Source organism: Lepidothrix coronata, unplaced genomic scaffold (assembly GCF_001604755.1).
Source record: "Lepidothrix coronata isolate B3197 unplaced genomic scaffold, Lepidothrix_coronata-1.0 Scaffold12, whole genome shotgun sequence".
NCBI classification, from domain to species: domain Eukaryota; kingdom Metazoa; phylum Chordata; class Aves; order Passeriformes; family Pipridae; genus Lepidothrix; species Lepidothrix coronata.
Window position 1 is genome coordinate 7,801,429 of NW_016690192.1, and position 25,238 is coordinate 7,826,666.

Consider the following 25,238-nt stretch of genomic DNA (forward strand, 5'->3'; position numbering starts at 1 on the left):
GCAACGTGGGATAAGTGGAAGGTGTCCCTGCCCGTGGCAGGGGGTGGGACTGGATGAGCTTTAAGGTCTCTTTCAACCCAAACCAATCTGAGATTCTGGGATTCTATTCATATCCACTTCCAAGAAGCAGTGAGAAGGCAGAGTGAAGCAAGAATTTGACACCTAAAGGGAAAACAAAGAGAGGCTATACCTGCCTGCCCTTAGACTTTAAGTGGTGGGAACAGCTCCTGTGGGAATACCTCCTGTGTACCCACAGTTTGCTGTGCTGGGCACTTGGCAGGAGCACCCTGAGCACCCCCATTGTCTCTCCCTGTTCCACAAGATCTTCCAAGAGTGTTTGCCTCAAATTCCATTTTCAGTTCTCACTGTGGTAATGGACGAGCACACCTTTCGTCATTCGCAGCCCTTTTGTCAAGATACAGAGCCAGGGGCTCACTGGAAGCCCTTCTGATTACCTGCATTAATTTTCATGGAGTCATTAAGGTTGAAAAACCTTGTAAGTTCATCGAGTCCAACCATCACCCCAGCACTGCCAAGGCCACCACTCACTCATGTCCCCAGGTACCAGATTTTCATTTTGCCTGAATTCAAGAGGAGGAGACTGCCTATTCCTCAGCCTCTCCTGCAGCCTGAGTGCACTAATTCTCCTTTTCTGCTTTATCCCTCTCCAGGAACATTATAAGAGCTCCTTTCTGCAGCCACTCAATGCTTTAAGCTATTACTCTAAAGTATCACCATGGCTTCTAATAAAATTTTATTTGACATTTAGTTAAAATCCATTTTCTGCTACAACTGAATTTTTCCTCGAGTCCCTTGATGGACACTCCAAGCCAAATTCATTGTCATTGTCTTAAAGGTCAAAAGTGACCTTTTTTTTCCAGATCTTGCTTTGTAAAGCAAACTGTTCCTCAGGATTATGAGAGGCTGTGACAGTCCATGAAAGCCTCCTTCCCTGCAATTACACGGATTTTATAAAAGTTGTGGGAGCAAAGAAAGCCTTTCATTGCAAAATCAATCATGACTGTAGAGTCCCTGTAAAAGAACCAGTGCAATGCCAGTCCAGCCAGCTGTGAGCAGGGAGCAGCTCCTCCCAGGAACACCAAATCCATCCTAATTTCCAGAGATAGGGAGTGGGGATCTCCCCACAGACCCTGCTTTGCTCCCAGGGAGCAGCTTTGGTGGCTCTACACCAAGCCAACAGTGGAGAGATGCCTATAACATTAGCCAGAACTTTTCTTTAAATATGTTATGAGGAATCAAAAGTATAAATGGAAATATCAGATAGAAGTGATACCTTTAGTTGCCATTTTGTTTGCAATTTTTCCTAAATATCATTTACTTCATTCATTAAAACCATTCCAATAAGCTGTGCTGCATCAAGGAATAATCATTCAATGGTATAGAACCCTAGAATATCCTCAATTGGAAGGGACCCGTGAGGATCACTGAGTCCAGCTTCAGGCTCTGCACAGGACACCCCAAAAATCCCACCCCGCATCTGTAGTTACAGTAAAATAAATGACAGTAAATTAAATCTATTACATGATGTGTTCATATGTTTAACTTCCATTCCCATTTCTAGAGAGTGCTGTGTGTTCCTGATTATGTCCTTGCTTGGATTTTAATTGGAATTGTGTGGTCCATGTCTGCAGCCTGTTAAAACATACTTGTTCATATTTAAGAGGCCCTTATGTCTTCACTTGTGTGTTACAGCAGTATCCCAGTTTTCCCCGATCTCACCCAAAATCTGAAGAAGATTCTTTTCTAAAGGTCCCATTAGACAAGCACTTTTTAAGGCAAAAATGCTGCCACTCGTCCCACTTGTGACTCCCCAAAACACTAACCCCGTTGGGGTGGCAGCTCCACACTCACCAGACGGGGAGATGTGCCTCCAGGAGATGGAAGGCTCCGGCTTCCCTGTGGCCAGACACACCAGGGTCACGTTGCTGCCTTCGTTCACAGTGATGTCACTGGAGATGCGGAATATCTTGGGAGACACTGGAATGAAACAAAGAGAAAGGGGTCATGGAAAGCTGCTGACTCAGTACAATCCCAGCAGAGCACAGAGAGCTAGCTGGGATACCTGGATTTGCTGGGAGAGCTGGGATAGCTGGATCACCTTTGGGATAAAATTACAGGCAGGTGTTGAAATGCAACTGTGCAAACCCTCAGTGAGGTGTGAGCATAACTATTTTCATCAGGTTTGCAGAGCTCAGCCTTGGATTCTAAATGCTGCAACTGAGAAAGAAGCACTTCCCTCTGTTTTGTGCAAAGTAGGGGTTGCTCTCGATTTCCCAGGAAAGATGGATGCTCTTGTTGAAAGGCTGTGCTTGCTCATGACAGTGTGTAAAGAAGAGAAAATGAAATTGTTCTTGTACTTTTAAAAATCAAGATGCCTGTTACATCCTCCCTGTGTGTACTTGGAGAGTTGTATCTTCTCCTGCAGAAGACTAAAATACATTTATTTCTGTTGCCTCATATTGCTTTGAGGCCCCCAGCAGCACCAGGGCTAAGAAAAAAATAAGCTGGATTTTTTTTCTTTGATTTCATCAGCAGAATTCTTCACTAACCCCATTTTCTGTACTATTTATACACCTGGGCATCAGAGAACAGAGTTCCATGTGGATGGAAAGTGATGGAAAGCATTAAATGGCCTGTCCTTAAGGGAATGTTTTACTTGTAATGTTACAAAGGGAGAAAGGGAACTCGGGGTCCCAGCAATGAAAGCAAGAATTCTGGCTTTCGGTGTGAATCTCTCTAAAGAAAAAACCCTCTCCAGACTTTCCCGAAGCCAAGAAGGTCTGATGCAGGAGAAATGTGCAGGCTTTTGTTTGGGTTTGAGGTTGATCCTCTGGAATTTTACAGTCTTTCTAAGGGAAGATTGGACCCATGACATGGTTGAAGGTGAAGAGTTTTCCAGACTTACAGAGTGCAGATTAAGTGATTTTCTCTTAAGTATGTGCTTTGTTCATTTCCTAATTGACTGGGCTCCTCTTTAATCTTGGTTTTACAGCAAGGAAATGAAATAAAACCTAGTAGTGTCATTACAATGACACTGAGCAGGTCACATCATTCATTCATTCATTTCCAAAATAGAATTAGAAATGAATAAGAGATGTACATCAATTAAAATAACATATAAATAAGCACAAACATGTAGTCCTGCTGTATAATGTAATTCTGTAAATTACATAAATGACACAATATGATCTGGTACTCGTAGAGAATTGTTGATGTTATTATTATCAATGACTTCCCAGGAAGATTTTCTTTCCCATGATAGAAATTGGCTTCCACAGTATTTCTGGAACCTCACAGTGTGAGACAAATCAGGATTTCTGGTATATCAGTATGCTGCTAATTTTTCTGCTATTTACTGACTGATAGGGATCATTACATTCAGATCACTCAAATCTGTGGAATTTCGTAATTATGACTTAAATATATATGCATTAACACAATGGAATGTTAATATTTATTAAGAATTAAGAAATGTTTATTTTGCATACATATTTCTTTTGATACCTCTAAAGACTCTGATCTATGAGCAGATTTAGCATTTCATATCTGCTCTGCCAAGCCTCGAGTGCAGATTAAACCCATCACAGAGCTCCTCTACATTTCAACAACTACAGCCTTCCACCCATCTCACGTGGCAGCTGAGAAGGTCAGAAAAAAATTAAATATAGCAGCGAATAAACATTTATTCAGTAAATGGATTAACGAGAGGTAGAAGAAATGAGATAATAAACAAGGATGAAAAAGGAATTAAACTCCCAAGTAAATTTTGTGCAGGGGTTCAACATGAAAAGTACTTTGCAGTAATCTGACTTCTCTTTTTAATGTTTTTAAATGAGAACCTTTCCATTTCAGACAAGGCGTGTAACTAAAGGCCTGGGAAGCTACTGTGAGAGGGAAGGCTGAGAGAACTGGGGTCATTCAGCCATGAGAAAAGAAGGTTTAAGAGAGACTTTGTCACCTTGTCACAGTATTTCCAGGGTAGCTGAGGAGAACATGGAGACTCCCTTCTTACAGGAGTCATATGGAAAAGGTGAGAGGTAACAAGAACACAAGAGGAAAACATGTCACAGTAGAAACCATCAGCCACAGAATCATTAAGGTGGGAAAAGCCCTCCAGGATCATCACGTCCAATCTTCGACCAAATAGCCCCATGCCCACTGAGCCACATAAGCCCCTTCCAACCTGGCCTTGGACACTTCCAGGGATGGGGCAGCCACAGCTCCTCTAACCTGTGCCAAGGTCTCAGCACCTCCCCCAGTAACAACTACAGGGAGCTGAACATAAAGGCAACGTGGGGAGTGTGTCCTCAGTGAAAGGTGGTGGAGACACCACAGTCCTCCTCCCACCACACACTGCACACCCCTAGGTGCTGTGCACTAAGAACTTGTGACCATCTCCAGACCTCTGAAGAGCTTCTCCAGATCATCTTTGAATACATGAATTTTTTCCACGTACACACAGGTTCTGTAATATTTTCTGTGCATCTGCCTTTTCAAATTTCAAAACCAAATCTCATTTAAATATATCTAAATATAGCTGTGAAAATGCAAAATATGTTGTTGGCGGGGCTTTTTTGAGATGTTTATCAGCGATGTGACTCATCAGGTCTCGACCTGGGCTAACAATCTCCAGCAATTCATCCCACAGACAGATGGAGCAGGTCCCTGCTCAGTCCCCATTTGCTCCTGGATGTGGCAGTGATGGGAGCATGGGACAGACATGCTGGTACAAGAATTGGTTCCTCTGAGGTGGCCAAGGTAGTCAGGGCCAGTGGTATAGCCCTAAAAGTCTTCTCACCCCGTGGCAATGGACAGCAGACAGGAAAGCTGCCTTTCCCAGGGCGAGATCATCACCTGCATCTCTGACCCACCCTGCTGTAATGACACATCAGGGACCTTCATGGCCTGAGCCCTCTGCTGTAAAGACTGAAAAAATCAGATGAAGCATTGATTTCTCTCTGCAGACACAATAATGCATAATTTTGCTTTCCTAATATGCAGATTGATTTCATTAACTTATGGAATATCTCAAAATCACTGACATGGCACAGGAAATAGAATCTTATTCTTCTTTTTATGGCTTGGACATAATAATTAGTTTTTATGACAAATACATAGAAAAATTAGAATGTGCTTATGAGGGTTATTAAAAGCAGGTTTGAACTCCATTTGCCACTAATTGAGAATCTCTATGACTCCTCAGTTTGCAATCACCACATCCCCCGGTCTCTGGGAAACCTTCCTGTTATAAATAAGCCTGTTTTCCTGAAATTTTCATGAATTTTAGTGCTGCACTTGCGTGAAGATTTCTTGTAAGAAACCCCTAAATTCCAGTTATTTCCTTCTCCTATTCTTCACATTTTAGTCAGGACAACGAAGCAACTTGTGGCTGAATAACTAGACACAGCCAGAACACTCAAATCATAGAATTATGGAATCATTAAGGTTGGAAAAGACCTCTAAGATCATCAACTCCAACCATCAATATGGGAGGGGGGGAAGAGAAAAACAGGACAGTTAATCAAAGGAAAGATTTAAAGAAAAAACTCAACCCAAACCAGGTTGAAATGTGGTTATTACGAATAGTTACTATACCTGAATCATTTGGGAATGAGAAGAGGGTGAAGCATTGACAGCTACAGAGTCTGCAAGGGGCCACAGGACCATCTGCAGAGCTCATCAAGAACCATCTCCAAGCCCCACCGAGGTGTGAACACTGCCAAACACAGCACCCGAGGTGTGTTCATCCCCCAAAACAGATGTCACTTATTTCCAGGAGATTTCACTGGCTGCTGTCCCACACAGCAGTGAGAGCTGCTAATCCAGTCCCCCACTAATGAGCCAGGGAGGTGTGGGCAGCTCCACCACCTGCTCCTGACCCCAGCCCAGCTGCAGATCCAGTCCTAGTCTTGCTTCCATGTGGTTTGGGAGAAGATACCATCCAGCCAGTGCTTTATGTAGGGCATGCCAAATCTTGCTGACCCCAAACTAAAAATGGCAGGATTGCAGAGCCCCCTTAAAGCCTGGACTCTGCAGGAATTGCCATCAGTGCAGAGGTTGGTGAACCAAAGTCACAGTACAGAAAGCAAATTCATAAGTTGTCATAAATCAGCTGCTTTGAATGCTCCCAGGAATAAGGAACTGTTTGAAAACAGTCTTAATTCTGCTAAGGTTTTAAAATTATTTATATAATAGCATCATATAATCATGGAATAGTTTGTGTTGGAATGGACACTAATGCCCATCCAGTCCCACCCCCTGCCATGGGCAGGGACACCTTCCACTATCCCAGGTTGTTCCAAGCCCCATCCAACCTGGCCTTGGACACTCCCAGGGATGGGGCAGCCACAGTTTCTCTGGGCAACATGTGTCAGGGCCTCACCACCCTCACCTAACAAAATCATTTGTGTAGTTGAACATATCACACTACTGATCATAAAAAAGATAACTGTGCTTTTTAGAGCAGTAAAATAATCTATCAACTTTTTATTTAAAAAATGCTTCATTTTTATACTCTTCATAGTATTTTTTTGTTTCGTAATCAGATGCACTGAATATTTACTGAGTTGTAAAATACCCTCAAATCACACATGAATTTTAGCGTATAGTTAATACAGGTTTTAAATCAGGGGAGCAAATAAAATAAAGCAGAATCACCAGCCTGTGCAAATGGGGCACAAATCTTCATTTACGTGACAATCAGTCTCCGACTGGGAAAACCAAGAATCTTTTGTATTTTGCATTTTCCTGATTAGTTCCTTGGCACAGTTTGATTGAGGAGCATTGCCTAAAGGTCCCACCCCCTCCTTATTAAACATACTTTGTCAGCTTTGGCAAAGTGGGGCTGCAAAATAAATTATGGGTGGGCTGGGAAGATAAATGGTTGGGCCTTGAGTCTTCATTTATTTCCAATTCCTGTCAACACTAAAGCCTGACAAAAACCTCATAAAAGCAGCACTCACATAAGGTTTTGATTAATCTCTTCCTCTTCCCTCTTTTATATGAGTAGCAGTATAACCATAATCCGTATAAATTAAAGTAATAGAATTTATGTTTTCAGTAGAACTTTATTTTCACCTGTTATCTGTGATCAGGGATCAGTTTATTTTAGACCAACTTGAATATTAAATTCTAGAAAAAAGACCCACATTGCCACAGGAATGTGATAATGCAGAATTGGAATTAAAAATTGAATTAAAAATGTGTAAGCAAGTATTTTACCTGTTGGAACTATTGAATTTGTATCACCAGTGTCCTAAAGTCACAGGAGAGGAAGGTTTCCTGCAAGTGGACACTGGCTGGATAAAGGTCCACGCACCTGGAATCCCTTCTGAAAGATTCTTCCTAAGTCATTTGCCATTCCTAAATCAATCCTAAATCATTATAACCTTCTTAAATCATTATCATTCCTAAATCTTCCTTAATCAATCTTCCTAAATCTTCTTAAATCACTGTCATTCCTGAATCCATGCTAAATTCTGAAGGACATCAAAACCAACCTAAAGTGAGACTTGAATATGGGAATTGAATAAAAAGTTTCTTTATACTTGAGACAATCAGAATCCCTGAGAATGACTTTCCACTTAAGGGAAAAAGATGGAAAGCCTTAAAAAACAATACTGCTTGATTTTTAGTTCAGTGAGGCTGTTCTGATTTGCAGCTCCATCTTTGCAAATCAATTAACAGACATGGCAATTTTATTTTCTACATTTCTTCTGTCTTCCAAAGCATCAGGGAGCTGCTGAGAACAAACCCACCGTGAGACTAAGAATTCAGCTTTGCTATTCCTGTGTTTCCTCAGTGATAAATTGAGTACAGTAATGAAAAAATGCAGGAGAGTGATGAAAGTGCTGCAGAGAGAGCAAGGGCTCGTCCTTCCCCTTCTCCCTGCATTTACCAAGTGAACAGTAGGAGGCACAGAAAACAAGGAGAATCTATGGCATCAGAAACTGAGCAGTGATCGCGTGCAGAGTCTGTTGCTGCCTGACAAAATAACTGGGGGTAAGAGATGCAGATCTTTGGAATTTCTTGGGGAAAGGCAAATGTCCTCCTAAAGAATTTTGAGCATCCCAGGGAATACTGAGCAGCAGCCTTCGCTCGGAGCCTCCTCCTGCCCTGAGGAGGAGGAGCTGGTAGGTACGTGAAGCTTTGGGCTCCATCCTCCTCCCTCCCAACGTAACTTTGGGCTTTAGGTCAACCACAAAACCCCATCCTGCTCTTGGACCTGAGGGATGAGCCTTGTTTGGGCTGGGGGAGATGAGCAGAGGTACCAACTCCATCCCCCAGTGCTACAGGAGCAGCAGCTCCCTCCTCATTCCTCTTCTCCCAAGGACTGGTGGAATGGCACAGCCCATGCAAGGCTGATTTTGGCTGACTACATTTTCCAGTAACACGACTACATTTGTGCTTTTTAACCCCATTTTCAGCTGTATTCAGCATGCTTGGGATAAGTCAGTGCTTTTTGTGTTAACTGTCTAATTATTCTTTTCAACATTTTAAAGCACCACTGAATTTGGTTAAAATGAAAAACAAACGTGCTTTTTCAAGGCCAGGGTGGACAGGGCTTGGAGCAACCTGGTCTAGTAGAAGGTGTCCCTGCCCATGGCAGAGAGTGGAACTGGATGGGCTTTAAGGTCCCTTCCAACACAAACCATTCTGGGATTCTGTGAAAACACATAATTTACAGAAAAGCCCCTTCCTGATTCCTGATAATAATAGTACTGTAATGGGATGATGGGATGTAGTGTCTTTTTGGTATGAAAAACTGAAGTAAGAGGAAATGAGAAGAAAATGTTTCTATAAACCATAAATTCCTTAAAGCCATCATGTCCCCTAAATCCAGGTCCAGGCGTGCCCCCATGCAGGTAGGAATGGGACACTTCCCAGCTTCAGAGAGAATTCCTCATCCAGAATAGAGATTATCAGGATATGGATAGAAAAAGAATGATTCTATTTGGAAATTATTCCTGGGCAATTGGGGATGAGATCTGTGGGCTCTCAGACATTCCATGAGCCACTTTCAGTGAGCAGAGCTCTGCAATCAACCTGCTGCTAATGGTTTAATCATGGAAATGGAGACAAAAAGTTATAATGGGCAAAAATACTAAAGAAGAGCAATAACCTGCTGGCTAAACCCAAAGCTGTCCCAGCTGGGCTCTGATTGCTGGCTGAGCACGAGGCCTGAGACCAGACAAGCTCTGCTTTAGTCATATTGTTCAACTAATTAACACACACTGATAGGGAAGGGCTCAGAAAAATCAGGGATTCTTTTCCGTGTATCTGTCAGATCATTAAATATCTGATTTATTTAATTATTTCCTAGGCCCTGGCACAGGTTGTCCAGAGAAGCTGTGGCTGCCCCATCTCTGGAAGTGTCCAGGGCCAGGCTGGACGGGGCTTGGAGCAACCTGGTCTCTTGGAAGGTGTCCCTGCCAACAGAAGGGGGTGGGACAAGATGGACTTTAAGGTCCCTTTCAACCCAAACCATTCCATGATTCTGTGACTCTACGGAATTATATCAAATTTCATTGTGATTCTACAAGGGATTCTTCTCTGTCTCAGATCCCAACACCCCCAACCCTCAGTCTGACACTGGAGACTTGTGTCATGGCTATGAACTGCTTCTGTGCAAGAGCTAAATATAATCTGAAGAGGGATTCTGGGAAGCATTAGCTCAGATAATCAATGCCAAAGTCTTACATGCAGCAGCGGGGATATTGTTTGATTAATGAAGTCATTCTAATTCATTAAATTTATAAATATAAAAAATACACAGAGGTTATTCTTGAAAAATCCTTTCCAGTTTAGTGAATTTAAACATTTAGTATATCCCCAACTGCAATATAATGTGGTTTTAACGGTATGTTGTTACAGAAAATAGGTACTCCCAAAAAGATGAATTATTAAGAATATGAAAATAGCCAAAGGTTAAAATAATACAATATTTTATATAATTAAAAAAAAATCTCCCCTGCATTAATTTTTATGCCAGCAGAGCGATTGCTAAGAAAAGACAAGAAGAAAATAGTTTATACAGGGTAAGAAAGGAGCACCTGGGTGGAACAGGATAAACATTTGTCAGTTAAAACACAGGCTGAATAAATCTGCATAAACCAGTCAGAACATCTCAAAACCCTCGTGGTCCCCAGGAAATGTCTGCAGATCTCGGTGATTAAGCAGACACAGACTGGAAGAGGACAATAATATCCAAGCAAAATTGTATAAATAACCTTGCAGACAAATCTCTTCCATCTGTGATGCACCAGCAAACACCCCCACCTTCCCCAGTCTGCCAGAAATATCCCAAACTCCTTCTTTCTTCCTGTGCCATCAGCCCTAGGCTACACTGTCCCTGTTCCTCCAGAAGGTGTCAATAAGCTGCTGGTTATTATACAAGGACACACAGATATTATTCCTTCAACCCCCACTCTTCCTCTTTCCAGACCACAAGTTCAATCCTACAAGGTTTGATTTAAAACCAGCAGAGAGAAAACCACTGTTTGCTCCAGCCAGAGAAGCAATATAATGTAATAATTCAAAGTAAACTTTATTTCCCTTTCTATATCCTTCCAAGAGCCCACCCAGGGTGTGGATGCTGCTGAAGGGGCTGGGTACAGTCAGAATAATAAAATCACAGAATCATGGAATATCTTGATCTGGGAGGGACCCACAAGGACCATGAGTCCAACTCCTGGCCCTGCACAGGACACCCTAACGATCCCACACTATGCCTGAGAGCGTTGTTCAAACACTTCTTGAACTCTGGGAGCCTTTGGGCTGTGACCACTGCCCTGGGGAGCCTGATCAGTGCCCATCCACCCTCTGGGTGAGGAACCTTTTCCTAAGATCCAACCTAAACCTCCCATTACACAGCTCCAGCTGTTCCCTCGGGTCATGTCCCTGCTCACAGGGAGCAGAGATCAGAGCTGCCCCTCAGGAAAAGGTTGTACACACATATATGTGTGGACACTTTTTCAAGACAAATTCAAACTTAGGTGACCAAGGGCTTTTCACTGCAGTATTTACTCAACTCAGAAGTACCAAGAAAAAAATCTAGACAAGAAAATTAGAGGTAAAACCTCATCACTGGTTCTTCCAGGCAAAATGAGAATATTAAAGGGTTTTGACAGATAAACACTGATATTCCTGTTGCTACTCTTGCTGTCACAGGAACTAAATAAAAGATCTGTAATGATTCGCGGTGCTTTCTTGTAACTCTGTATTTTTCCTTTTGGAGAATTCTACAGGTTCAATCTCTCTCCAGTGAGGATGAATGACAGATTTATATCGTATTCCCAATATAGTTATTAAAATCATTTCCCTTGACAGTTCTCTGGCTGCATCACTCTCCCTTCTCTGTATCCCAACCATATGTCTCTGCTTATTTTGCATTTTAAGTATCTTGCTTTGATCTGAAAAACAATTCCTCATCCTTTACTCCTCAGGACATGTCTGGTCCCACCTGTTACAACCTGAACACCAATCCCAGGCCTGGAGCCCCCCTGCCATGGAGCTAGGCTGGGAGAGCTGGGAATGTTCATCCTGGAGAAGAGAAGGCTCCAGAGAAACCTTAGAATCCCTTCCAATACCTGAAGAGCTGGAGATGAACTTGGGACAAGGCCCTGGAGGGACAGGATAAGGGGGAATGGCTTCCCACTGCCAGAGGGCAGGGTTAGATATTGGGATATTGGGAAGGAATTGTTCCCTGGGAGGGTGGTGAGGCCCTGGCACAGGTTGTCCAGAGAAGCTGGGGCTCCCCCATCCCTGGAAGTGTCCAGGGCCAGGTTGGACAGGGCTTGGAGCAACCCAGTCTAATGGAAGGTGTCCCTGCCCATGGCATGGGGTGGAAGTGAATGGACTTTAAGGCCCATTCCAACTCAAACCAGTCTGGGATTTTATAACTGTGTGGCTCAATTGTATCCACAACCACCTCCTTGGACCTCATCATGTTCCCTGTCCCTTCATCCACACTTCCCTCCACACCCGAGAACCCCCAGGGAAAGGACTCTCCCCATGACTCCTGCTCCCCTGATGTGATTTCCACACTGTAGCAGTTGTTTTACTTGTGAGAATTCCCTATCTACAGGAATGAAATGTTCCACTTTCTTGTTGGGCAGGACAAGAGAGGGCAGTAAGTACAAACTATTTCCAAACCAGGCATTGCATTTCCAGATGCCAGCTGTCTTTTTCCTGCAGGATTTGTTCTGGTGTCCTGGATTTAATCCCTGGCCACTCTACCTCTCCTGAAGTGCTGCTGTCTGGGTAGTTTTCACTCATTTGTGTATTTGATTTCTCCCTGAGACTCCTGTCTTGTTCTGTCCTTATTGAATTTCATCTTATTGATTCTAGAGGACTTCTGAAATCCATCATTCGGAGTTCGAAGCCTGTTGTCACAAGCACTTGCATTTTGATGTCACTGGCAAATTATACAGATGTGTTCTCTAGTTTATCACTTCATTCATCTATTGAAATCCCTCTGAAATCCTTCTGGAATCACGACAGACCCATCCAACACGTTCTTCTCTATGGACAGTGAATCACTGACAGTCATTCCCTCAGTAATATTTTGAACAAGCTATGGACCCACCTGACAGCAATTCGGTCTGGGCTGTCTGTCCTTGATTCTTGGAAAAGAGATCCAGGACTGAAGTGTGAGCATCAGTCTAATATCCTCTTGTTATCCCATCATATACTATTTTACTGAGGAAAATGGTTCTCTAGTTACACTGAACACAAATACATACTGAGCAAATTTCAAATGAATTGACTCAATCCAAAGGCTCATTCCCCGAATTAAGTCAGTTGGTAGGAATTTATTCAGTATTTATTCAGTATTTATTTTTGCTCTCACTACGTAGCCCAGAAATTAGTAATGATTATCTAACATTTAAACTTGGAATTGCTTTTCACATTATTAATTTCTTCTCTCGAGCTCCTGCAGAACTGCCCCCATCGCCCGGACATGTGATTTAATCTTCATGAGGTTCCAATGACATGAGAAGCGTTTGTATTAATGGGGATTAATGGGGTTATTAATATTCATATTTTACAGACAGTTAACACCAAATTAAAATCAAACTTCTACCTGCCCAACAGTTTTAGATACCTGAGCAGAGACAGTGCAACATCTTCTGCCAGAATCCAGTTCTACCCTTTGCTGCATCACCCCACAACCAGGAGATTTCTCGGGGGAAAAACGCAGAGGGTTTTTAGCTTCTTCAGCCTTGAGACACTGCCGGGATCACTCTGTGCCTTTTCATTAACAGAAACAGCACTTTGAACAGAGCATTGTCCTAATAATGGGATTTCTAACGTGTAAAAGCCCTCCAGTGATGCCTCAAGCACAATCTCCGGGACACTGAGTGTCTGAGCACTGACTGAGCACCAGTTCCCTCTTAGGGCACTTCATTTGACTAAGAAAGGTCCAAGAGAAAATTTTACCATAATTTCAGCCTTGGAATCACAGCAATAGATTCAATTTGTGCTCTCGCTGTTACAGTGACAGATACACCCTGTTACAAGGCACGATTCCCACCCGGAATGGCTCTGTGGCTCTGCTCACAGAAATCAATGGAAATGAGAAATGGACACGGGTTCTATGCGCTTGTCCCTGTAAATTACACTGATTATTAAAGACTCCCATAACAAGGAATAAATCAAATCTGTGCTGCTGCGCATAAGGATCACACCCAGTCAGAGCAGGCACTTGCTGCAGTGCAATAGGCTAGAGCTGAGCACTCACACCCTGTTTAATTGGCATTTAAATGCCCAGCTAATGACTCTGCTTTGATACTGCAGAGTATCCCTTGCCATCTGAGGGGAGAATTACAGCACTGGCTCCTCTGTGCTGGATAACAATATCTGTAATAACGGCCCTCACTGTCATAAATAAATAACCAGCTCTCAGTGGAAACAAGCATCTGGACTAATATAGAGGACTTGAACTTAAAAAAGACTGAGCATGTTCTGTTGGTGCAGCCAGTGATGAGGGCAAGGATTCCCTTTGGGACAAGGCACAGGGGCAGAATGGCAGAAGCATCAGTAGACATGGTGAAATTCCATGGCTGTCCTTTGTTACCCTATTTGGTCTGTAATTCCATCAAGACATCAGTGTGTTTCCACTAGGAGAGAGCCAAAAAACAGCCCTGAGAGCCATTTGGGATGGAAATACTGATCAGCTGCATCACACATCTCCATAGAAATCCCAGAGTCATGGAATCTCACCCTGGTTTGGGTTGAGAGGGACGTTAAAGCCCATCTCATTTCACTCCTTGTCATGGGCAGGGACACCTTCCACTATCCCAGGTTGCTTCAAGGCCCATCCAACCTGGCTTTGGACACTTCCAGGGACAGGGCAGCCACAGCTTCTCTGGGCAACCTGGGCCAGGGCCTCACCACCCTCACAGGGAATTCATGTCACGTCACATTATTCACAAAAGATCCCCCTAAACAATAAAGCCAATCAAAATACCTCTGTGAAGAAACTAATATCTTGCAGCACATAAATAATCCTTTCCGCAAGATCTCATGGAGTCCAAGATGCCTATTGCTGGTTGTTTCTTGTCATAAAGTAACAGCTCTTTTACATAAATTATTGGAAACTTTGAACAAGAAAGGACTTCTTGTCCCTGACAGACTCTGTATCTGCTCTAAGCAGAGTTCTGAAGGAAATAATTCACCACAGCTCATGAACTCTGGGCTGGGATTGAAAGGAGGCTGGAAAATGAAGCACTAAAGCCCAGTGTGTTCCTGGGCTTGCTCCGGGAGTGTTCAAATACAGGTGAAATGCAGCATGTGCAGGGCACAGACCTCCTGGGGCACCTCCATCGCTGTTAGAGATGGAAATTAAACAAGGAGAGTGGGATGAGAGGAACTGAACAGATGCATTTCAGGGAGATGATCAGAAACAGGGCAACTCCTCCAGCAAAGAGGCCAAACTCCCATCGAGCACAAAGCAGAGGCCTTTGATACCTGTACACCTGGAAACGCCTTGAGAAGAATGGTCCCAGAAATTCTGGTACAAAATTAAAGAATTTTGCATCTGTTTGCTAGAAACCAGAGAGGAGTCCAAAGGCAGAGCCATCATTTAATGGGAAGTCTATATTTCAGTGGTGCAGAAGTGTCTGTGCAGAGAATGCTGTGATTAAAGAGAGGTTGTCATCTGAGGGGATATGCAGGAGGAGACTCAGGGCAAAGACTTTGAAATTCCCAAACCTGGGGCGTGGAACGCTACACTGAGAGATTGCTGTTATCACACAGAGAGATTTGGGAATATTTATGGGCAAAATATTTCAGCATGTTAACTACATCCAATTCACTGTGAAAACACAACAATGTCTTTGCTTTGAAGTGTTTCTAACAGAAGGGGTTTTTTTATTAAACAACCCTTTTATTGTGTAATGGAACGGTTGTGTTAATTATAATTTCTTTTGCCAAGGATCTATTTTACATAACAAAGCCAATCTGCCAACTATTAAGGAAATTTTCCTATTTTCTCCTAAAGATGATAGAAAGGGAAATAATATCATATTTTAAATGCAAAGTGGGGATGATTAAAATTTCAGTCTAAATAAAATAAGAACATTTCTGAATCCTAAAGACAACAAAACGAGTAATCCACTGGGGTCAATCGAATAACTCTCTCACAATTCTGTACTTGAGCCTTCAGTATTATAAAGCTGTATAAGTAAGCAGAAATTCAGCTATTTATTTTATCTGGAATGTCTTCAGCTCCTTTGGCCTTGAGGCAGCTCTGAAATCATAGGCTTAGGAAGGTGCTGGTTTTATCCAGCTCCTGAAGTGCCTTTTTATCCATTCAAATCTGGGCACTCACATTCAAGTTCACGTCTCTCTTGTGAGATTTTTATTTAATCTTTTCCTTATAAATGAACATATTCACCTGAAGGGATAAATGTTCAAAACACCACATGGGAAAAAAAATTTAAAATAAAGAATGTCAAAAACTGCTGTAAAAGAACAGATTTTGTGTGTGCATCTCCTTGAGCACAGCATTCCAAATTTACCCATGGGGCTGTGCTGTTCTGTTTGCAAAAATTCCTGAGCTTTTACCAGAATAGCTGGGATAAAAGACCTGTGATAAGTAGGTATAATAGAAGTTAGAGTCATATTATAGGATTGCATAAGAATCAGTGCTATAAGGTTTCATTTTGCTGTAGTTTTCTCATATGGAGCTAAAGATCTTGTACCATTTATTATCCTTGTTACTGCTTCACAAGTTATAATATGCCAGAACTACAGCCCTGGTAGTTTCAGTCACAGTGTTTCCATTGTGTGGTTCCTGTAAGGAAACTCTTCAGAACACTTCTGTGCAAGATCTGCTCCTATAAATGAACAGTAAGTGTTACATGACTGGGCTTTAAAGGAAACAACATCTCCCTTAGGTAGAAGAGAAAATCGTGAAATCACAGAGTCATTCAGGTTGGAAAAGCCCTCTCGACCATCAAGTCCAACTATTCTGAGCACTGCCAAGGCCACCACTAACCCATGTCCTCAGGTGCCACATCCACACGGCTTTTAAATCCCTCCAGGGATGGGGACTCCAACACTGCCCTGGGCAGATGTGTCAGGGCTGGACAGCCCTTTCCAGGAAGAAATTTTCCCCGATATCCAACGCAAACCTCCCCTGGCACAGCTTGAGGTTGTTTCCTCTTGTCCTGTCCCTTGTTCCCTGGGAGCAGAGCCTGACCCCCACCTGGCTTCACCCTCCTGTCAGGGAGTGGGAGAGAGCCAGAAGGTCCCTCCTGAGCCTCCTTTTCTCCAGGCTGAGAAAAGGAGCCCCCCCAGCTCCCTCACCTGTTCTGATACTCCAGCATATTCAAATCCTGAGCACTGTCTGACACAAACATAAATGTAAAGACCAGTCTTTTAAAAATCAATAAATTCTACTGAAGTGCTGAGGGATGGATACATGAACCATAACTTAAGGAAAAGACACGGAATTTTTGCTTTGCAACCAGGAATTTTGCTGGATATGTTAATTGTAAGCAAGTACCACAAATATACTTCTGATCTGGATGAAATCCCTGGTTTTATCCTTCTGCCTTTCCCCCCGTTATTCCCTGCTGGCACTTCCTCCCCACTCCCCAGGGTGATTTCCACTTGTCATCATCACTGTCCACCAGAGCAAGGTGGAACCAAAAAAGCTGCAAATATGACTCCCCCAGAAGTGGGGGTGATTTTAGTAATTCTCATTCATTGCTGCTGTTACTGAAAACATTCTGGTAGAGGTGGGATGACATTCCCAGAAAAACCCACACCACCATCACCTCCTCCCAGAACTCATTATTGATGTTCAACTCTGCTGTCTTTTGAACAAACTGGAAGACACTGAACAAAGTTGTAAAATGAAGCACTTGAAAACTGTTGCTGAATGCTGTTTTCATGCCTCCAAAAGAGAGCTCTGCTTTGCTAATTGCCTCAAGGAGGGCCTCCATTTGCTGTTTGCTGCAAACACGGCTCTAATTTAGTTTCTTTGTGAGTCTGCAGCTGTGTTCCACTGTGAGGATGTTTGGGGTTCATGGAGCTGCTCTGAAATTTGTTCATTCAGTTCCTTTGTAAGGTAGGGTATGTTTTTTGTAGACTGGACTCCATACCGGGCACCAGGTGAAGGTTTAGATATACTGACCTTTGGCATAACCTGACAGGAAACCCACATATATTGTCTTAGTTAAAGTACCTAAAATCTGAATCATCACTGCAGTCATCACACAGAAAAAAGAGGTTCGGGTTGGACATCAGGAAGAAATTCTTCATGGAAAGAAGGGGGCTGCCCAGGGAGGTGGTGGAGTCCCCATCCCTGGAGATGTCCAAGGAACAACTGGACGTGACACTCAGTGCTCCGGGCTGGGTGACAAGGTGGGGATTGGGCACAGGTTGGACACAGTGTTCAAAGAGGGATCAGCAGCATTATTTCCCAATAGAGGATGTGCCCCTGCATCCCTGACAGATGTCTAAGGTTTAGGAACCTCAGTATTTGCTGTCCTGCAATCTTTTGATACACAACGGAAAAGTTTCCTTTACATCTCTTGGAAAGCTGTACAATCAAAGATTAACTCCTTCAAATGGAGATTTTCCAGGCAGGAAACATTCAATCCATACCCTTTAAAGCTTCCTTTCAAATTCCTTACAATTCAATACTACTGTACAAATCTGCCTCTTTACTTCTCACTTGTTTTTTCAGTCCTTTCCAGAAATTTTCCTAAATTAGCTCCATAAGTTCTTTTTAAAGACAGGCATTTGGTTTTGCTCTTTCCAACTGGTGGATTTGGCTGCTTGCAAATATCAGATATTGTCATCATCCTCTCTTTACCCTTTCTTAAGCTATAAAATCAAAATTAAACTGTAGAGTTTTAAAAATAAAGAAGGAACTGCACAGCATGTGAGTATATGCAGAGTATGAGAATATACTACTCATAATAGTACAGGAGAAGGAGCTGCTTTAACAGATCCATCCCCACCCTTGTTCACTCTTGGTGTTTCTCCCATAACCATGAACCCAACATAGCTCATACTACAAAATATTTTTCTTTTGCAAGTTCCCAGCTCATAAAACCAAGACAAGATGTACCATCAAGTAAATTCCAACAGAAGAATCACATCTCCATTCACTGGAGGTGGGGATTAAAGAGATAACACACTGTTATTATTTTAAATTTAATTAAATCACTTTTGCAGTGCAGATAAAGTTTGTCATAGCTCAGTAGTAGATATACCAACAGGAGACAGTCCCCAGCCACAGGAAAATCCTTAAGGAATCGTGGAATCATTAAGATGGGAAAAGACCTTTAAGATCATCAACTCCAACCATGAACCCTGGACCACCACCATGTTCATCACTAACCCACGTTCTTAAGTGCAACATCCAAGCACCTTTTGAGCACTTCCAGGGATGGGGACTCCACCACCTTCCTGAGCAGATGTGCCAGGGCTGGACAACACTTTCCAGGAAGAAATTTTCCCAGTATTCAACCTGAACCTCCTCTGGCACACCTTGATGCCGTTTTCTCTTGTCCTGTCCCTTGTTCCCTGGGAGCAGAGCCTGACCCCCACCTGGCTCCACCCTCCTGTCAGGGAGTTGCAGAGAGCCAGAAGGTCCCCCCCGAGCCTCCTTTTCTCCAGGTTGAGCCCCCCCAGCTCCCTCAGCCACTCCTGGTGCTCCAGACCCTTCCCCAGCTCCATTCCCTTCCCTGAACATGCTCCAGCCCATGTTTATCAATTGATTAACTACAAAAGAGACTGGACTGGGAGTCCTGTGCATTTCCAGAACACTGCTGTATATTTTCCAGTATGACCTCTGGCTGCTTCTAGGCATAGGGAAAAGACCAAATATTCAGTTTCTCTAACAAAGTCTCCAATTGTTCAAGTCCTTCAGGTTTGTGAATTCTTCCTCTTTCTTTTCCTATTGAGATCTTTCCACCCCAATCCTGTTTGGGATTTTATTAACGGGCTGCTCACTGGAGGTGGGATATTCTTGCCTATGTATAATTCAGTTCTAGGAAGGGGTCTGGCCTGCCAGGAGATCGTGCAGCAGCTTTTCCTAAAGTAGAGCTGGCTACAAAGGCTATAAAGCAGGGCCCTTTGCACTGCTCTGGGTGATGGTGCCATCTCTCAGGGCTGACAGGAATTTAAAAGCAGGCATGTACAAGCTCCCTTCACGATCCCTCGGAGCAGCCTGTGAGGGGAAGCACAGCAGCAACACACATTGCAGATCCCAGGGTTCTGCATCACAGAAGGAAATAAAAGACAAAACAAACCCTCTGTGCTATCAGCTTCTCCAGCATTAAATATGGAAATGGAGCATGAAGCGTGGAGCTCCTTTTACTGCAAATATTCTATCAAAGTCCTCCCAAGTTTTACTACTCGCTCTGCTTGGAACTCCAACTTCCTTCCTACGTGTGCTTGGCCTACTTTCACTCCTACCACTGGTGCTTCTTCAAAGAGAAAAAGAAGTGTGGGAAGAGACTGACACAGAAAAATGAATAGCAAAGCATTAAAAACAAATCCCCCCAAAATACTGCTCTGTATTGTTGTCATTTTGTTTTTCATTATTATGGAATCATAGACTCATGGAATGGTTAGAGCTGGGAGGGACCTGAAAATCCAACCAGTTCCACTCCTTGCCATGGGCAGGGACACCTTCCACTAGACCAGGTTGCTCAAAGGCCTGTCCATATAACACAAGAAAGTTGCTGAAAGACACTTTGGACTGTGCTGAAGGCACCTTTTGCAAGACTCTCATGTGTCACAGAACATCTCATTCCCCTTAATTCAAATGTAACAGAACTAATGCACTTGAGAGCCAAGAGGAAATTATCATTTTCTGTAGATTATCCTTTGCCTGCAGATTTCAGAAGATGGAAATTTCAGGCTCATAACAGAAATTCAGTTGCAGCCATGACTAAAGCACCTCCAACATGGCAGAATTACGAGTTTCAGATGAGTACAGCTCTACTCTAGTTCAGATAAAATATCCCTGATTTACATCCCTGGAAATGAGCTCACCTACTAACGCAAACATTTCCCATGGTTTGAGCTGTTACGGAGGGAGAAAAGCCATTCATCCATATTTCAGAGCCAGAGATCCCCCGCAGCTCATCTGAATGCCACGAGAGGTACAGATGTGGGAGGAATTTAATGAATGGATAAAAACTACAAATCCTGGAGCAAACATTGGGATCAGTCATTAATGACGCATTAATGACTGTGGGTGCAGCCTTGGGGAATGGCAGCTTCAAGGATGCTCCTTGCTGGAGAGGGTGGTTCTCTGGGGGCCTCTCCCAGGGAGCAAACCTCCCATGGCTGCCTCCCCCCCTAGAACTATTTTTCCAAGTCTTTTCCTGCCTGTGCTGAGCAGGGACAAGATGATAACAGTGGCTGGTACCAGCAAGTTAATTTTATAAAGAACTGACACCCTACTCGAGTGCCAACGATTTAAAAGAGTAATAGATTGTCACTTTTAACTGGAAACTGGTTGTTAGATGATTTTAGAAGTCTTTTGCATATTTATTTTGTCCCACTTTAAATAAATTTGGGGAAGATTTATCTCGTTAGCTCCAAATGCAAGTCCCTCTTGGCCTGGCTGAGGAAACAAATTAGACTTTGCAAACATTGCAAAGACTAAATCAATACATTAATATTTAGGGGACATTAAGGGGGTTTATTAAACAGAAAAAGGCCTTGAGTATTACTTTGGGGACGTGTTTAAATAAAATCCCAAGGTTGTGGTTTCTGACTGAATCTATAAATGGCATTTCCTCAGATAACTGAACTCTTCACAGGCAGGAGTCGAGTGCTGATCTTGTACAGAAATGAGACAATGCAGGGAGGGCAGGACAGGAGTGAGAGCCAGGTCTCACACGCACAGGGTCTGTCCCCAGTGGTGTCCCACATGTGTCCAGCATGGGCTGGATTAAAATAAAAACTAAGACAGCAAGTTACTGATGGGAGAAAGTTTTTGTGTCACTGATACACCAGTGTTGACAGTTTGCCCATGTCACCAGGTGGAACAGGATGATCTTTAAGGTCCCTTCCAACCCAAACCAGTCTGGGATTCTGTGACAGTCTTGTAGAAGTGCTGCCTAAGCTGGTGTTTGTTCTTCCTCCCTGGGATCCACACAAGTGCATTATTAAAGCAGAACAAAATCCTCCCCAAGCCCTTATTTCACTGCGTTCAAGAGAACAATCTCTTTCAGAGGAGTTCCTCATTCTCCTGATCATCCTGGCGGCCCTCCCTTGGTGACTGAGGTCCCTTTGACACCCTACTGTGGTCTCTGCGTCCCTGGAGTCCCAAACACAACTCCTGACCTGCCCTTTACCCCCACAGTCCAAGAGCATCCTCACCATATCCTGCCCTGGGGAGAAAGGGTCCCTGGGGCTGGGACCCCTTGCTCTGCCCCAGGGATCAATTCATTTTCAAGGACAGCAGTAAGCATGTCTTAATATTTTTCCCAATTGAAAGAAAAACATAGCTTGGATGATGCAATTTAGAGTTTGGTAGAATAAATGTCAGATTAGAAATGGCAGAAATTGCAACCTTTTGGAGAAAAATTATGAGCAATAGAGTGTGGAAATAGGGATTTAATTTTTCTCTTTTACTGTAACAAACAGCTGATGTTTAAATCATCTGAAGCTCATGACTTTGCGGATCAAGCATCTGCCACTGAGGTAGACTGTGTTGATTACAAGCTCCTATCATCTAAACTTTCAATTAATTACTTCATAATTCTCACTTCTTTTTAATAAGGTCACTGTAATAAAGTTAACTGGATGATGTTACTCTCTTTCATGTGGTTTTTCTTTCACAGATGTAAATGTGAGCTAAAGACATATTTTCTGTTTTCTTTTTCATTAACTATCATCTTCATTGATTTCCTTGGTACAAACAGGAGTAGCTGTAACAAGAAACAGTGATCAAGACCTGACCCAGTGGTCTCCTTAAGGTCCTGTGCTGGGTTTGGCACAGGGATTTGAGGAGGGATTTGGGAGACTGAAACTCAACCTCCAGCTCTGCCAGATGTTCCTGATGGGAAGTGGCCGAGTCCCCCTGGGTCTTGGATGGGACAGCAATGGAGAGGCTGCTGCTTCCCTTGTTCATTCATCATGGTGCTCGTCTGTGTCTTACTCACAGAAATTAAGGCATCTTTATTAAAATGTATTTATTTACTTCTATGAATATGAAATTGTCAGCCCAAAAAGCAGAGAAGAGGATATTCAACATGACAGCTCCTGGCTTCGTGTGTATAGAAAGACTGATGCACACACCAAGTCAAATGAAAAAAGAGGGAGTTGGGTTTGCACAGCTTCTAATGTGGAGCTTCACAGCAAATCATTTTCCTATCTGGAGTCTGAAGCTATTTGGAAGCTTATGATATGACATAAGCCTTTCCTCATTTGTGACACAAATGTGTGACACACATCCGCCTGGCTCCTCCAGCTCCACTGTTGACAGCAGGAGAACATCTTCTTCCACTGTTCCTCCATAGAACATAGAACACAGCCTGGAGGGTAGAGCGGTGTGAAGGGACTGAGACTCTGCTTTCAAATGATCCTTTTCTGCTGTGATTTCCTGTGCTGCTCTATGTCTGTGCTGAGCTTTATTCACAATGTTAAAGTAGGCTCAGCCCTTTGACAGAATGGTTTTCCTTTGGCATTTATCCTCAATAGCAGAAATTGTTTCTAATCTCAAAATACAAAGTCATGAAGGATATTACAGGTAAACACAAAGGTGCTCCTATGAAGTCTGATTGTATCATCCCTACAAACCCTATTGGGCAGAAAAGGCTATTTCAGCTCCTCACACCAATCAGCACTTTGCATTTTTTTTTTTACAATCTCAGGTACTTTCAGACAGGTCAGTCTCCACCTCAAAGGAGGCCTGAACGTGGCGTCCTCACCTACAGTCTCAGCACATGGAGGACGAAGAGATGAACATAGGTCTAGGTGTGCTCAGGTGGTCAAAAAGGCCAATGGCACCTGGCTTGTGTCAAAAATAGTATGATCAGAAGGATTTAGGGAAGTGATCTTCCCTCTGTATTGGGCACTGCTGAGGACTCACCTCAACTCCCATGTATAGTTCTGGACCTCTCACAACAAGAAAGACACTGAGGGAACGGAGTTGGGGAAGGGTGAAGGTGGAGGTGACCTAAGATCAGACAGAACAGGCCTCTGAAATGTGGGCTCCTCTTCCCACGGGAAAAATAAATGAACTTAAGACAGAGTCCCTGTTCCACAAGATTTTCAGCACAAAGAGAGACATTGAGGTTCTGGCTGGAAAAGCCCTCTCATACGAGTGAGTCCAAACTGCGCCCAATCCCCACCTTGTCACCCAGCCCAGAGCACTGAGTGCCACGTCCAGTCGTTCCTTGGACACCTCCATGGATGGGGACTCCACCACCTCCCTGGGCAGCCCCTTCCAATGCCTGACCACCCTTTCCATGAAGAAATTCCTCCTGATGTCCAACTTGAACCACTCGTGGCACAGCTTAAGGACATTTCCTCTTGTCCTGTCCCTTGTCCTCTGAGAGCAGAGCCCAACCCCTACCTGGCTCCACCCTCCAGTCAGGGAGTTGCAGAGAGTGAAAAGGTTCCCTCTAAGCCTCTTTTTCTCCAGGCTGAGCTCCCCCACTCCCTCAGCTGCTCCTGGTGCTCCAGACCCTTCCCCAGCTCTGTTCCCTTCTCCAGACATGGGAAATACAAAACACTTCTGCAATCCCTAAACATCCCCCACCTAAACCACATGGTGACAGGTCTTGACACCTCCATGGAAAGTCATAAAAATGACTCAGTGGTGGCTTTTTGGCAATACTGATAAAATAATGTTCTTTAAGCAATAACTACACTTAGCTCAGAGCTCCAGCCCAACATTCCTACAAACCAGTGGGTTCTAAAGGTCCCGTGGATAAGGATAATTAGTTTGGGAATGGTTTCACACCCGTTCTTTGTACGGGATTTCTGTGTGCCATATGGATTAATAGGGATTGCCATTTCGATCCTTCTCTTTTATATTCATTGCCTTATTACTCATAAAAATGCAAAAGAAAATGTTAATGATGATTGCACCAAAGACTAATAAGTTAAAGCCTTAGGTTATACTTTGCATTTCTGAAGATATAAATGCAATTGCTTAATAATTATGCATATTTTTAACTATTGAGTTATTATTTCTCTATATGCTTGTAGTTAGCCTAATTAATTTTAAGCTCCTGTTGATATATTTTATACATGCAATTAATTTCCGACTTGGTTTTTTAGCCCTTGTACGAGGGCATTAATTATTATGAAGACAATCAAAGCCAAAAATTGTTCACCTTGGAACAACACAATAAATATTAAACCCACATGTGTAAAACTGACACTGCTGTTCTGAAGTCCTTCTAGCAGAGAACTGTCACTGAAATAAATAGACTGTTCTTATCAGGAATACTGGGATCTGGGTATTTCTGTGGGAGAAGTGCTCTGGAAGAAACAAGAAGGAAGAATGGGAGGGATAGGGAGAGAGAGAGAGAGAGAAAAAGAAAGAAATAAAGGAAAGAAAGAAAAGGAAGAAAGGAAGAAAGGAAGAAAGGAAGAAAGAGAAAGAAAGAAAGAGAGAAGAGAGAAGAGAGAAGAGAGAAGAGAGAAGAGAGAAGAGGGAAGAGGGAAAGGGAAAGGGAAAGGGAAAGGGAAAGGGAAAGGGAAAGGGAAAGGGAAAGGGAAAGGGA

At 43.1% G+C, this 25,238-nt stretch overlaps 1 protein-coding gene across 2 annotated transcripts in view; it reads right to left on the bottom strand.

Annotated features, from left to right (window-relative positions):
* Window positions 1-25,238, bottom strand: part of NEGR1 (neuronal growth regulator 1) — a 212,507-nt gene that overhangs the window by 86,719 nt on the left and 100,550 nt on the right. For both annotated transcript variants that reach the window (XM_017805653.1, XM_017805654.1), the window contains exon 3: window positions 1,873-1,998. In XM_017805653.1, coding sequence (XP_017661142.1) covers window positions 1,873-1,998 — 126 coding nt within the window. The remainder of the gene's footprint in view (window positions 1-1,872; window positions 1,999-25,238) is intronic.